The following is a 15,770-nucleotide window of genomic DNA, read 5'->3' as shown; positions in this document are numbered from 1 at the left end:
GAAGATGGAATGTTATGCTTTCGGGGCCTCTGAGAGTAGCTCCCCAGTCTGAACTCAGGCCTGGGCTTGGGTGCAGAAGGGACCCTTTTTCATGACACACAGAGGGATCCTGACCAAGAGGAATGGAAGCAAGAAGAGGACAGCAGGAGGACACTGCCGGGCAAATGTCCAAACCTGGACCCCTGCATTATGTATGTAACCCAAACTGGACCCCTCTACTATTAATTTTGCCTAACCCAGACCCCTGTACTATGTATGTTACCCAACCCTGACCCTTCTACTATAGATGTTACCCAACCTGGACCCCTGCACTATGTATGTTACCCAATCCAGACCCCAGTACTATATATGTTACCAAATGTGTTTTACCCAACCCAGACCCCTTTACCATGTATGTTACCAAACCGGACCCCTGTGCTGTATGTTTCCCAACCTGGACACCTATACTATGTATGTTACCCAACCACATCCCCTGTACAATGCATACTACCCACAAGGACCCCTGTACTATGTATGTTACCCAACCCGAACACTTGCACTATATATGTTACGCAACTCAGACCCCTATATTATGTATGATACACCCAACTTGGACCCCTGTACTACATATGTTACCCAACTCAGACCCCTGTGCTATGTATGTTTCTCAACCTGGACCCCCTATACTATGTATGTCACCCAATCCCATCCCCTGTAGTATGTATGATACTCAGCTCGGAGCCCTGTACTATATATTCCACCAAACCTGGAGCCCTGTACTATACATGTAGCCCAACCCAGACCGATACACTATGTACATTGCAAACTTAAAGCGTTTGTTACCCTAACATTTTATATTCCTGATATGTGCTTGCTGTAGCATGTACTTGTATGAGAAAGTATCCTGTTCTCTTTGTATTGCTTCCTTTGTGTGAAATCCCTGGTGATCCTGCCAGGGCCTCTGCTTTCGTATTAAAAACTGACCACACTAAGCAGGAGAGCACACTGTGGTCAGTTCTCTAGCTGTGCTGGGAACTCAGCCTGCTCTCCTCCAATGATCATACTTGTCCTGACATGCCAACCCTGTACAACCTTTCACTGTGAAGCTCAGTGTGCTGCTATTGCTCCTCCCCAGCTCTTATGCAGCTGAGAACAGAGGGAATGTAATCACTTTTAAGAAAGGGGAAAAAGGGTATTAATAATGTTTTTCTTTTTATATACATATGAACTGGGATCCCCCACGCTGCACAGCCAGGCACACTGGATTTTCACAGGCACTCTTAATTCAGAGAACAATCTGTGATTTTTTTCTTTTTTTTTTGCTTTGAGGGTAATAAACTTGGATAAGGATGGGAGATTATATGATGCCCATTTGAATTAAACAACAACTTCAGGGACAACTCTTTCTATATACAGTCTCTCTATACAGCTCCTCTTCTTCACTCCAGCACATACTTGTAGAACCTAGTTGGAACATTGTGGGTGCCTGACAGTCACCCCCATTACAGGCAGGAACCCAAGGCCCCCTGGATGTGTAGTAGAATTTCAGTGTCCAGCTTGCATCACTCCTGTGGCTACTGATCCCAGCATTACCTCTACAGGCACTGCCAACCCACCTGGCTGCATCTGCCCCTTTCACTATCCCTCCAGGCTACCTTCTCCCCACAGTCCTCCAGACTGACACTCACCAGCCCACCCGGCTAACTCTCAGGTGATCTCTCAGACCTGCTCACCTACTCCCGTTGTCCTCTCTCCATGCTCCCGTGTCTCCAGGAAGGGCTTCCTCAGCCCTCAGACTAGGGGACACCCTCAAGGGCTACCTACAGCCTCCTCAGCACTCCATCTTCATCTTCCAACCGACTGCCCCTGCTGGCATGACTCATGCCTTCTTATGAGGTGGCCTGCCCCCTGCCAGCTCTTTTACTGGCTGAGGTCAGATGAGTCATCCAGCCCCTGATCTAAAGTAACCCAGACCCAGATCACACAGCTCAGGCTTAGCCCTACTCTAACATACCTACACTAACTCTAGTACACTTCTAGAGGGTGCTAGTGCTACGCACACACACAGATTTTTTGCCTTTTATTTCTATTTTAAACGGGTTGTTTTGCAAGGTGATTATTTACAATCACCTTAAGCCTAGTACACACAATCAGAAAATCGTAGGAAAAATATAGCTTTTGAAGTGATCGTAGAATAATCTGATTGTTAGTACACAGCTTTCGTCCAAAAATATCCAAAGGGACAAACACTAATTTTTTATCATATGATACCAGATCATATGATTTTCGTTTAATCAGTACAGTGTTCGTCTAAAAATACAATACAATACAAATACAATACAATACATTAAATCACTTCTGAATTTTTATTCTGTTGTATGAGAATTTTCATAACTTTAGTAAATTCTTTATTTTTAATATAAGACTAGCATGCAACAAAAAAAAAAACGGACGAGCATTTGTCTGATAATCTCATTGTGTGTACCAGGCTTTAATGTACAAACTTCTGTTAAAGCAGAAGTCCGCCCTAACACAAAAATTCCTGCATCTATAGACATCCACGATCTAACACTAACCTATTAACCTATCTAACCCTGTATAAATGAAATCAGTATACATATTTTTCTTTAAGCCAATCCGACCCGATCCCACGCTGAGCTTTCAGTGGTGTCTTCACTGTGGAAGCGGGTGCAGAGGACACATCCGACAACGGAAGCCCCATAGTAATTCTATGGGTGACGTCACTCCCCATTCATTTCACAGCCGTTGTCAGCTGCGTCCTCTGCAGAGCTTCCACCACTGGAGATCGGATCGGCTTCAATAAAGGTATGTATACTGATTTCTTCTTTGCAGGGCTAGATAGGCAAGTGTTAGATTGTAGATGTCTATAGATGCAGGGATTTTAGTGATAGGGTGGATTTACATTTTAAGTCTCTTTTTACACGCAATTTTGACACAAAAGATTTCTGAATTTTTAAAAGTTCCCAGATATGAGAAGAACTGGTCCCAAGCCAGTGGTGGTTCCTGAGCTTTCCTGTTTCTCTAGGAAACCCAGAGCTTTTTTCAACTGCCCCAATGGTGAGAGCAGGAGAAGGAGTTGGAGAGCAGATGAATATGGAGGAACATCAGTTCCCTAATCTCCTCTGCGAGTAATGAAGACAAAAATGAGCGTTTTTACTTCCATTTTTTTCTGAGCCCTTTTTTGAGAGTTTCTTTGGGACGGGTTCGTGCTTTCTAAGCCCTATAGACTTTTATTATGGGACCATTTGAAAAATATGCATAAGGCTTGGTTTACACCTATGCAGTTTGCTTTTGACCTATTTCTGTAGTGCTTTTTGCAGAAATGTATTTTATATTTTTTTAATGGTTTTTTTTCTTGGCCGATTTGTTGTTGGGTGGATTAAAAAAGGCAAAACGCAAATTGTGGCAAAATCACACTATATGCTTTCCTGCAGTTTCTCCATTGAAGTCTATTGAACTAAAAATGCACCATTTTGCTTTCAGGCTCCATTCACACCTTAGTGTACTCCAGCGACACCTGCTGCGCCCCTTTTTTTTTTGCACATTTTTGTGTCGTGTTTTTAGAGCAGCACCATTCATTTGAATGGGTCTCCCTCTGCTCCAAAAAAAGTGTAAAAAAAAGTGCCAAAGAGGCTCAGTACCAAATTTTGCCACAGAGTCAGTCACGTATGGTCTTGCGATTTTTGCTGTGACTTGCGTGCGTTTTTTAGTGCACTACAATCATGGAAAAATTTCACTGCGTTTGGGGTGCAATTAAGAAATAATGGCATCGCAAACGCATCCCATGTTTTGCTGCAGATCTGGAATTGTGGCTAGAATTGTGCGATTCCAAAATACTCAGGTATAAATGGAGCCTTACCCTAACACTAAAATCCCAGCATCTACAGACATCCATGATCTAAAATTAACCTATCTAGCCCTGTAAAGAAGAAATCAGTATACAGTATCTCACAAAAGTGAGTACACCTCTCACATTTTTGTAAATATTTTATTATATCTTTTCATGTGATAACCTCCAGGCAAAAGTGCCCTGAGGCGATTCAGTTCGCATAGGTAGTGCTATACAAGTCATAACACTGAAGAAATGACACTTTGCTACAATATAAAGTAGTGAGTGTACAGCTTGTATAACAGTGTAAATTTGCTGTCCCCTCAAAATAACTCAACACAGCCATTAATGCCTACACCACTGGCAACAAAAGTGAGTACACCCCTAAGTGAAAATATCCATATTGGGCCCAGTTAGAAATTTTTCTTCCCCGGGTGTCATGTGACTCGTTAGTATTACAAGGTCTCAGGTGTGAATAGGGAGCAGGTGTGTTAAATTTGGTGTTATCGCTCTCACTCTCTTATACTGGTCACTGGAAGTTCAACATGGCATCTCATGGCAAAAACTCTGTGGATCTGAAAAAAATAATTGTTGCTTTACATAAAGATGGCATAGGCTATGAGATGATTGCCAAGACCCTGAAACTGAGCTGCAGCATGGTGGCCAAGACCATACAGCGGTTTAACAGGAGAAGTTCCACTCAGAACAGGCCTCACCAGGATGATCACCACGGGGACACTGCTAAAATTTACTCAACAGTGGCCCCCTGTGGTCAAAATGAAATTTTCAATCTAGCCAGAACTAAACTATCTGGACACAATGAAATTACAACCAAGGATAGTTCAACATTCATGTTGACGTCATTCTCCAGGTGACGTCGGCCAAAGAAGTTGAGTGCACATGCTCAGCATCATATCCAGAGGTTGTCTTTGGGAAATAGACGTATGAGTGCTGATAGCATTGCTGCACAGGTTGAAGGGATGGAGATTAGCCCGTCAGTGCTCAGTGCGCACACTGCATCAAGCGGCGGCTCGCTGTGGAGACGAGTGCAGAAGAGGCAGCCGACAACGGAAGCCCCATAGTAAGTCTATGGATGACATCACTCCACATTCATTTCACAGCCTTTGTCAGCTGTGTCCTCTGCAGAGCTTCCGTCGCTAGAGACTGGATCGACTTCAAAAAATCTTTACAGGATTAGGTAGGTTAGATTGTGGATGCTAGTAGATGCAGAGATTTTAGTGTTTGAGTGGACTTACACTTTAAGTCTTGATTCACATCTGTGCATGTTGCTTTTGAGCATTTTTGCAGTGCTTTTAGCTATGATTTCTGTGTTTTTGTAACCGTGATTTTGCCGCGACTTGTGTTTTGCGATTTGTGTGGTTTTTTTTTACATTCACTGTATATAGCTAGTTGCTAAGGGTTGGGAAGCCGGCCTCCACGTCCTTAACAAATGATGAGTCATCAGCTGTCAGCGGGCTTCCCCACTGACAGCTGAATGTAAAAAAACAATTGCCGGTAAAAAGATCACGAAAAAAGGTGACTATCCCAGAACCTTATTTGAGCATGCAGCCCGGTAGGTCAGGACCCCCCATCCTGAACCATACCAGGCCAAATGCCCAAAAACATGAGGGGGAGGGTGCTTTGCCCCATGTCGATGGGGACAAGGGCCTCTTCCCGACAACCCTAGCCGTTAGTTGTAGGAATCTGCAAACCCTCTTTAACAAGGGTTCTCTCAGATCCTGTCCCCCCATGTGAATGGGTATCGGGTACCCCTACCCATTCACCAAAACAGCAGTGAAATATAAAAAAAACAAGAGTACTTTATTAAAAAATAGCTCCGAGCCATCTTCTCCCCGAGCTGTCTTCTCCCCCCTGCCGTCTTCTCCTGCTGCCATCTTCTCCCAGAGCTCTCTTCTCCCACGCCGCTGTCTTCTTCCTCGCCGCCGGTTACCCGCTAAAAACAAAAAAGCCTGTTCTTGTCCTGGAGCTGTCTTCCTCCATTGTAACGTCCCCCGCTGTCTGACATCCCTTATCCATTGTGCGTGACGTCACCCAATGACTTCACCTGGAGAATGACGTCAACATGAATGTTGAACTATCCTTGGTTGTAATTTCTTTGTGTCCGGATAGTTTCATTCTGGCTAGATTGAAAATTCTATTTTGACCACAGGGGGCCACTGTTGAGTAAATTTTATCCGTGTCCCCGTGATGATCATTCTGGCAGGATCCTTCTAGATTAGATCTAGTAGAATCATGTTTATTTTTTTGATAAGATTTGTAAAGATATTTTTTGTTTTAATTAGGGATCGACAGATATAATTTTTTTACATGCCGATACGACACCGATATTTCGGCAACCTCTCAGGCCGATAGCCGATATTATCTGCCTGTATTCTGTACATTTAAAAAAAAAAAAAAGTACACTTTTTATCACTGTTATTACTGTCACAAGGAATGTAAACATCCCTTGTGACAGTAATAAGCAGTGATGAGTACTCTTTATGGAAGGATCGGGGTCTATAAAACCCCAAACCCCTCCTCTGCACTTCAAAGTATTCAAAACGTTTTTTAAAACGGGCGCCTTTAAGATGCCAGTAATCGGGGAAGTGATGTCATGCATTTTTCCTGCACTGGACTGTATTGGAATGTGGTAAAACGCATCAAAAATGCACTGGAATGTATTAAAAACGCAGCAGACCCCAGTATAGTGGGGAAAAAAATGAAAAAAGCTTTAAAACGCACTGAAACGTGTCAAAAACCAACCTGGAGTGCGTTTTTGTGGTGTGAAGCAGCCTGTAGGTTTCTGTCAGGTGTTCCCATTGATTTGTATTGGACCAAATGTGTGTGAGTGTGAAGCTCCTGTACTTTTTCAAGCAACAAGCATAAAACAATAGCATTTTTAACCAGACTACAGTGACTGGCTCCTAGTGTAGCCTGTGTCAGTCCGGCTACAGCCGGCACCTCTTTATTGTACACACTCCATGTACAGTACAACCAATGAATGAACCCTCTAGTAATGTCACACTGTGACCCTCTAAACCGCCTGTCATTCGCGCACAAGGACAGCCTAACCATTCTCTGCTTGTCAGCGGCTCCCTTATAGCTTCCGCATTGGCCAGATCAACGACTTGCGCTCTAGGATTGGCTGTCCGGTTGTCATGGTAGGCAGAGGCGGGGTTTGTGTATTCCAGGCATGGAGCGGCAAGCAGGGTCGGCTGTTCGGAGGTCCCGGCACAATGTGGTGGGCTCAGGTCACGGGAACCGGCGGGAGGAGAACAACGGCAATGAGCGCAAGACACGGAGCCGGGGCTTGGTGTTCGGAGCGGGGGTGCCTGTCCTTCTCTTCCTCTATGTGCTCGGGATAAGAGGACTGGTACACCTATCACTGCGACAACTCGTCACACCGGGAGCCCGCAACAGTCACTTTAACGGCAGCACCGCCAGGTGAGGGGGGCATTCACCTCATGGGGAGGACAGGGCCAGACTGTGTATTATGGGTGACTTCCTGCTACTCCATTCATTGTACGCCTGACCTTCTACATACAGCCAGTATCGGGAACCGGTCTGCCCAGGGAGGGTGTGATCACAATATAATCTGCAGATATTAGGTGTGATCACACTTCATATAATCTGCAGATATCAGGTGTGCTCACACTTCATATAATCCTATGTATGGGATGGCAGATATCAGGTGTGATCACACTTCATATAATCCTATGTATGGGATGGCAGATCCCAGGTGTGATCACACTACATAGCCATCTAGCTAGTCCGTATATGGGATGGCAGATCCCGGGTGTGATCACATTTCATGTCCACCTACCTAGTCAGTATATGGGATGGTAGATCCCAGGTGTGATCACATATAGTCTATATGGGATGGCAGATCATCAGTGGAGAAGAAATCGCACTCACTTCTCTTCAGATCATTTTGTATCACTTTTCACCTTCCAATAACCTTCTAACCATTCACCCAGTGACCGGTATTTATTTGCACCAGATAACACCCATCCTATACTCCTTTCTAGCCTCATCCACAAGCCAAGTTGATCCAATTTTTAAGCTTACATTCACATGGGTGTAAAAATGTATGTCACTGGTCCTATTACATGTGTGTGTGTTTTTTTTCCTAGCACAAAAGTTCCTGTGTAATGATCAGTAAATACATAAAGCAGAACTATAGGCAAAGCTTTTTTTTTTTTTTTTTTAAATGGAGGGTTATAACCCAAATTAGGTTTATTTTTGCCATCTTTGTCCCTGCGCTTCCTGTCCCATAGCCAAACAGGAAGTGGGAGGAAATCTCTGCAAATAAGGTGTGCTCTCGGTGACCCCCAGGTCACCAAAACTAGTGCCCACGTTGGAATATTTCCCCTCCTCTTACTTTTCTGGGGACAACCCAAAATTTGTGATTTTCTTTTTACTTTTACTTTCATTGTCAATGGGGAAAAATAGAGAGGGTGCATCTCCCTAATAGGGACACAGACAGCAATAAGAACCTGACAGCCTAATTAGGGTAGCACCGATACTACTTTTTTAAGATCACATAAAAGTACCGTACATAAAAGTAAACTTGTCCTTTTTTTTTTTTTTTTTTTTTTTCTTCCAGTACCTCCATCTGACATAGATGTATGCATATGTCTTTAGATGCCGATTTTTAAGGTTTGCGAGTAAAGGGCATTTTACATGGGTCCGACAAGTCCTCCGACTTTGAGAGCACAAGTCACATGACATGCCAACATCAATGTTTCCCTATAAGAGCCATCTTAACTGGTCTGGCATGCATGTGTCGGTCCGACTTTTTTGAAAAGGTTCCTGCACCACTTTGGTCCGATTTCATCCCATTGAATTTAATTGAAGTGGGATCAGCATCTTAACTGATCCGAATTGTGACATGCAACTTGTGCTCAGAGGAATGTTAGTAATGCAAAATTTATTTAACCACTTCAGATCCGCGCTATTGCCAAATGACGGCATTAGCGCGGACCTACATTTCCGGGACTACGTCTATTGACGTCGTCCCGGTTACGAGCGGCCTGCGCGCCCCCTGAGGGGGGCGCGCGGCGTGCTCTGTGATCGGCGAGTCCGTGAGACTCGCCTGATCACCGATCCGTGTAAGGGGTCGATCCCGACCCCTTATCACGTGATCAGCTGTCAGCCAATGACAGCTGATCATGTGATAGAACGGAGCCGGTAATCGGCTATTATTCCTCCTCGCGCTGACAGCGCGAGGAGAGAAAAAAAAAGCCGATCACCGGCGGCCGTGATCGGGACATCAGTCCCGATCACGGCCATCAATACAAGGGACCACCTGCCACCTGCCTGTGCCCACCTGCCTCCCGCAGTGCCATCCTGAAGTAAAATAAAAGCAAAAGTAAGTGCCCCCCGTCAGTGCCCCCTGTCAGTGCCCATAGTGCCCACAGTGCTACCCAATCTGCCTCAAAGGTGCTGCACCCCAGTGCCGCCCATCAGTGCCCAGCAGTGCCGCCCATCAGTGCCCCCTATCAGAGCCACCTATCAGTGCCACCTATCAGTGCCCATCAGTCCCATCTATCTGTGGTACCTATCAGTGCCCATATGTGCCACCCATCCGTGCCACTTATCCGTGCCACCCATCCGTGCCATCTTATCTGTGCCCATCTTTGCCCATCAGTGCCGCCTTATCTGTGCCCATCGGTGCCGCCTTATCTGTGCCTATTAGTGCCGCCTTAACTATGCCTATCAGTGCCCACCAATGCAGCCCATCAGTGCCCACCAATGCAGCCCATCAGTGCCCACCAATGCAGCCTATCAGTGCCGCCTAATCAGCGCACTTCAATGAAGGAGAAAAATGACCCGTTTGCAAAATTTTATAACAAACTATTAAAACATGATTTTTTATTTTTTTTTGCATCTTTTTTTGTTTGTTTAGCAAAAAATAAAACTCCGAGCTGTAACTAAATACCACCAAAAGAAAGCTCTATTTGTGAGAAAAAAAATGATAAAAATTTCATTTGGGTACAGTATTGTATGCCCGCGCAATTGTCACTCAAAGTGCATCAGCGCTGAAAGCTGAAAATTGGTCTGGGACTGAGGGGGGTTTAAGTGCCCAGTAAGCAAGTGGTTAAAAAACAAAATCACTCCGCTTACTCCCACCATTCTGTCAGCTCCAGTGTCTGACAGTTCTCATCTAGCTATGTGGTGTGCCCCTTCGGTGACGTAACTTGTTGACCCTGCCCCCTTGTGATGTTACGGACCCGGGCAAGATGGGTCTGTGACATCACAAGGGGGCAAGGTCTTCCAGTTATGTCAATGCGTGGCCGTGCCCCAAAGTTTTATATAAGAACTGTCAGACACCGGAGCTGACAGAATGGCAGGAGCCAGGCATTTAAATATAAAGCACCATGCGATTTCCCAGTAGCTATAATCATCCAATTATCAATGCAAGCAAAAATTCAGTTTTCTTTCTTTTCCTCGGATGTGATTGAGTATTCTTTGCAAAGTGAAGCTTCACCTCATTTACTAAGCTCTGGAGCAACTGCACAGTGTATTTGCCTTTTTAGTAAATCAACCTCATTGTGTTCAAAAGGGCTACCTCTCGCAACTAGCCATCTGGAATACCCCAGCATTTATATCCACACAGGTAGTACAGGCATTTTAACCACTTCCCGCCCAGCCTATAGCAGATTGACGGCTGGGCGGTGGTTGCATTATCCTGACTGGGTATCGTATGACATCCAGCAGGATAAACCCTAGTGCACGCCCGCGGGGGCAGGCAGCACGGCGGTAGCCGACAGCGTGTGTCCCTCGGACACAGCGCTACCCCTGATCACGGTAAACAGGCAATGAAATTGGCTGTTAACCACGTGATCGGCTGTGTGCCCGTGATGATCGGTGGTGCGGTGTGTCAGTCTGACACACCGGTACACCGATCTCGGTAAAGAGCCTCCGAAGGAGGCTCTTTACCACGTGACCAACCATGTCCAATCACAGCAGATCACGATGTAAAGAAGAGCCGGTGACCGGTTTTCCTCACTCGCATCTGACAGACGCGAGTAGGGGAAAACCCATCGGTGGCTCTCCTGACGGGGGGGTGTCTGCGCTGATTGTTTATCAGCGTATCGCCCACACTGGACCACCAGGCAAGCCGCCAGGACCACCAGGGAGGCACATAACATGTCTCAGCCTAGAGGTGAGATGTGGGGTCTTGTTGACCCCATATCTCACTGTAGAGAGGACCGATCATGCCATATTCCTATTACAAGGGATTTTTATTTATTTATTTTTTAATTTTTTTTTTTTAAGCATTGAACTAAAAAAGTTAAAATTAACAATAAAAAAAAAAAAAAAAGTGGTTAGCACTCTCGCCTAGCAGTAAAAAGGGTCACTGGTTTCGAATCCCAACCACAACACTACCTGCCTGGAGTTTGCATATTTTCCCGGTGCCTGCGTGGGTTTCCTCCCACACTCCAAAGACATGCAGGTAGGTTAATTGGCTTCTGTCCAAGATTGGCCCTAGTATATAAATGGGGACCTTGGATTGTGGGCTCCTTGAGGGTAGGGACCGATGTGAGTGTGCAATGTACAGGGATGGGGACAATTGTAGACACTCAAGTTGAACTGGATGGACTGGTGTCTTTATTCAACCTTAGTAACTATGTAACACTGAAGAAATTACACTTTGCTATAAAGTAAAGTAGTGAGTGTACAGCTTGTATAACAGTGAAAATTTGCTGTCTTCTCAAAATATCTAAACACACAGCCATTAATGTCTAAACCGCTGGCAACAAAAGTGAGAACACCCCTAAGTGAAAATGTCCAAATTGGGCCCAATTAGCCATTTTTCCTCCCCGTGTCATGTGACTCGTTAGTGTTACAAGGTCTCAGGTGTTAATGGGGAGCAGGTGTGTTAACACCAAACTTATCGCTCTCACTCTCTCATACTGGTCTCCCTACAAGTTTTACATGTATATCTGCTGTCTTCAGCTTGCTATATTCTTTAGAAAGTGAACATTGTGTAGAGATATTTTCTTCCTGTTCAGCGCTGGGAGTGAAGTCTTGGCATACACTGTGTGACAGCTGATTTGGAGGAAAGGCACACACCCCCCTCCACATACGCAAAGGATCGAAGGAATGTACAGAGCTGTACTCTAAATAGACAAGCTCTCTACTAATCTATTTATAGCACCATCCCTGACACAAATTTCAGGCTGGTTTTATCTCGGCTGTCAGAAAACTGTCAGAAGTTATCTGGCTGATAACAGAAGAACTGAGCAGCAGAAAGACACGGGACTAAGACCCCTTTCAGCCTGAGGGCTTTCACACTGGATTGGTGCGCTGGCAGGGCGTCAGAAAAAGTGCTGCCAGCAACTCCTCCACTGCTGCTCGCCATTGAAATCAATAGGGCAGCTCTGCGATACCGCCGGCAAAACGCCGCTCCGGCTGTGTTTTGCGGGCGGATTTAACCCCTTTTCAGCTGCTAGCGGAGGGTTAAAAGCACCCCATAGTGGCCGAATAGCGCCGCTAAAACTACGGTGATGCAGCGCTAAAAATAGCCTTAGGCGGCGCAGTGTGAAAGGGCTCTTAAGGCTTTGAAGAGAGATATATGTGCCCAGCTCAAATTTCATGAAGCGGGTTTACATCCACTTTAAAAAGGCATTCTCTGTGAAATGTGTGACATTGCAGTACCTACCAGTAGAGCATGGCGATTTTGTGTCCCAGAGTTCAAGAAAATAAATGTGTGGGGATCTTCTTCACAAAGTTCAGAAACTTCAACAGCACCGATACAATTTTATTTTTATTTTTTTTAAGACCAAGTACCAATACTTTTCCTCAAGTACTCGCCAATACCGATTACTGATACCTATTTTGACATTTTATTTACATTTTTGTAACAGGGAGGGTGGTTAATGTTTTAGGGTGGAGGGGAGGGTGCTTACTGTTTTAGGGTGGAGAAGCGGGTTATTGTTTTGGGCAGAGAGGGGAGAAGGGTGGGGTATTTGGGAACCCAATCACTGCACTACAACACCCAGTAGACCTGCCCCCCCCCTTCCAAGAAGTTCTGCAGTAGCAAAGCCTGGTTCGGTGCAGGACACATTACTCACCAGGCAGGCAGATCTGTCACTCTGCAGCCGCCCCCTCAGAGGAGCCTGAGGAGGTGAAGTACATCGCCGGTGGACACAAACAGTCGCCGCGCTAGGTTGCGGAGCCGGGGCGGGCCCACTATGAGGAAGGGAAATCCCCACTGACAGCTGAAACATCATTGGTTGTTAAGGAGCGAGGCTGCCGCATCCTTAACAACTAATGGCTGCCTGCTTACTTTTGTATACTATTCATCTGTCAGCGGGGAATTGCACTGACAGATGAAAGAACTGAACCTGAAGGTATCGGTGCATTTGCATGAGTACCAATACTCGTATCGGTGCAAACCTAAAAATGTAATATATGATTTTAGATTTTGATTATGCTATAAGCTCACACATTATGGTCTGTGCCTCTGCTCCTTGCTGATGTTTTGCCTGTAGAGCATATTTTCGAGTTTGCAGCATGCAGAGTGCTTAGGCAGAAGTTGGGTAAGGCCTCATGTACACTGCTGCTCTTAAACGTGAGTTGTTGCCAAAGCTTGTGAACTCAACTCAATAAAAGCCCGTGTCCATGCAACCATAATCATTTATGGTGTACACTAAGGCTCAGTTCACACAGGACGCGGCACGACTTGCAGCGCCGCGACCTGCCGCGACCTCAGCGGCGACTTGCAAAATGACTTCTGTATAGAAGTCAATGCAAGTCGCCCGAAGTCATGCCAAAAGTAGTACAGGAACCTTTTTTCTAAGTCAGAGCGACTTGAGTCGCTCCTATTAGAACGGTTCCGTAGTACAGAACGGGGGCGACTTGTCAGGCGGCGAAGTCGCCTGGACAAGTCGCGCCTGTGTGAACCGAGCCTAAGCCTTTTCCAGAGTTTAGGTGCAGTTAAACGTCCCTCTCCTGAATGCACAATCGTGTTCAGGAGAGGAATGTTTTGGCAAAAAAACTAAAACATGGCCAAAACACGTGTAAATGGGCCTAAGCGCTAGCGCCATTCAGCGCTTGGGCATTTATTCATTTCTATGCCAAGTACTCTGGCTAACGAAATGAATAAACCTCCAAGCACTGAACGTGGGTAAACGCAATACCATGTTTACATGTGTTTTGTTTTGTTTTTTTTGCTGTGTTGAGCGTTTTTTCTGTTGCCAGTAGTTTTAACGTCTAGGGGAGTTCCAATGTACAGGTAGCCTAAGGCCGCGTACACACGGGCGGATTGTCTGCCCAACTAAGTTCGTCAGACAATCCGACAGACAGTCCGTTCAAAATTTGAATGAACGGACTTGACCACACACAATGAGCAGACAGTCCGCTGAAAGCGTGCGCGATGACGTGTACAGCACGTACGACGGGACTAGAAAAACAACGTCCTATACACTGCAATGCAACCTTCGGCCGTGTAAATCCTTTCTGAGCATGCGCCATACTTAGTCCGTCCAACTTGCCTACACACGAGCGGACTGTCCGCTGAAACCAAGTTTGGACGGACAAAATTACGGAAATGACGTAAGACTTTGTTCGTCAGACAGTCCGCTGAAGCCCACACACGAGCGGATTGTCCGCTGAAACACGGTTCAGCGGACTAAGTTGGACAGACAATCCGCCCGTGTGTACGCGGCCTAAGGCTCAGAGATGGGTAAGCATTTGGGGTGAAATTGCTGTAACGTCACTATCTACATTCCACCCAATGTTGCTGTAAATTGTCTTTCTTAAGGCCTGTACACACGGTCGGACTTGTACAAACTTTTCCGTGGACTTTTGTACAAAGGGCGTGGTCCACAAGTTTGTATTGCATACACACGCTCGGACTTTTTGACAACAAACACGAACGTGGTGACGTCACAACGTACGGACGCCACTTCAAAAGAGGACGTTCAATGACTCCAGCGCCACCTTTGGTCAACTTCTGTATTGTAGTCTGATCGTTTGCATAGGTTCTGAGCATGCGTGTTTGTACCTTGTACAAAAGTCTGATGCTTTTGCGTACACACGGTCGGACTTTGCTCCATCAGACTTTTGTTGCCAGAAAGTTTGTCCGTTCGCACAGCCAACAAAAGTCCGATGAAAACAGAAAAAGTTTGTCCGATGGAGCGTACACACAGTCGGATGTTGCTCCAAAACAGCTAATTTGCATGTTTGTTGTCAAAAAGTCCGACCGTGTGTACGGGCCTTAAGACTAATGTTTAGAGAACAGTGGGAGGTGGATATTCCCCTGAATATCTGTTGGGTCCTAGTCATCCACCTAGGTTGACTAAGGGTAAATCTGCCCTGAAGTAGAAACGTTGATGGTCAGAAAGTTAGTGAACCATGTTGGAGCAGTGCCTTTTAGATCAAAGTAGATTGGAGGCCATGTTTGGAGTTGGAAGGGAGGAAGATGTTGAAAGTTTAGCAACTGCTGCAGAACAGGAAGGCCCATGTTCCTTATTTGTCATTCACTGTTTAACTTTGATAAAATGGAGGTATTCAGTCATTAAGTGATAGGCAGTGCACTAGACGCTAGTGCTTATGTTTGGGTGTGTGTATTTTTGAATGTAATTAACAGGGACTCTGAACAGGTTATGTCTCTGTTGTGGGAGCCCATAACGTCCTTGCAGAAGCAGTTGTTTTGAGGTTGCCCTGTAGAAATTAATCTTCTAAATGTAATTCCATCTCACATAATCTCTGGAGTAAAACTGGTTAGATTTGTATGCATGTAGTGTGATTCATTATTCTCTTCATCAAGCATTAGCGCAGATGTTATCAAATTATTCACTCCCTGTGCAGGCTTAGATTTGATCATTCCTTCATGTAATCACAGGCAGGCTGCAAAGGAGCTTTTTTTTCTAATGGTTCTCTGAAGACAATAGGAAATTATATATATATATATATATATATATATATATAT

General features: G+C 45.3%; 1 protein-coding gene across 1 annotated transcript in view; it reads left to right on the top strand.

The window, feature by feature from the left end:
• Positions 1-6,980: 6,980 nt before the first annotated feature.
• The window catches only part of ERMP1 (endoplasmic reticulum metallopeptidase 1), a 52,307-nt gene continuing 43,517 nt past the window's right edge, over positions 6,981-15,770 (top strand). The window contains exon 1 of the mRNA XM_077475049.1: positions 6,981-7,273. Within this exon, the coding sequence (XP_077331175.1) occupies positions 7,023-7,273 (251 nt within the window). The 5' untranslated portion in view covers positions 6,981-7,022. The remainder of the gene's footprint in view (positions 7,274-15,770) is intronic.

Source organism: Lithobates pipiens, unplaced genomic scaffold (genome assembly GCF_037356315.1).
Source record: "Lithobates pipiens isolate NorthernLeopardFrog02 unplaced genomic scaffold, aLitPip1_a1.2 Scaffold_13, whole genome shotgun sequence".
Lineage (NCBI taxonomy): Eukaryota > Metazoa > Chordata > Amphibia > Anura > Ranidae > Lithobates > Lithobates pipiens.
This window is presented reverse-complemented; position numbering and strand designations above follow the sequence as displayed.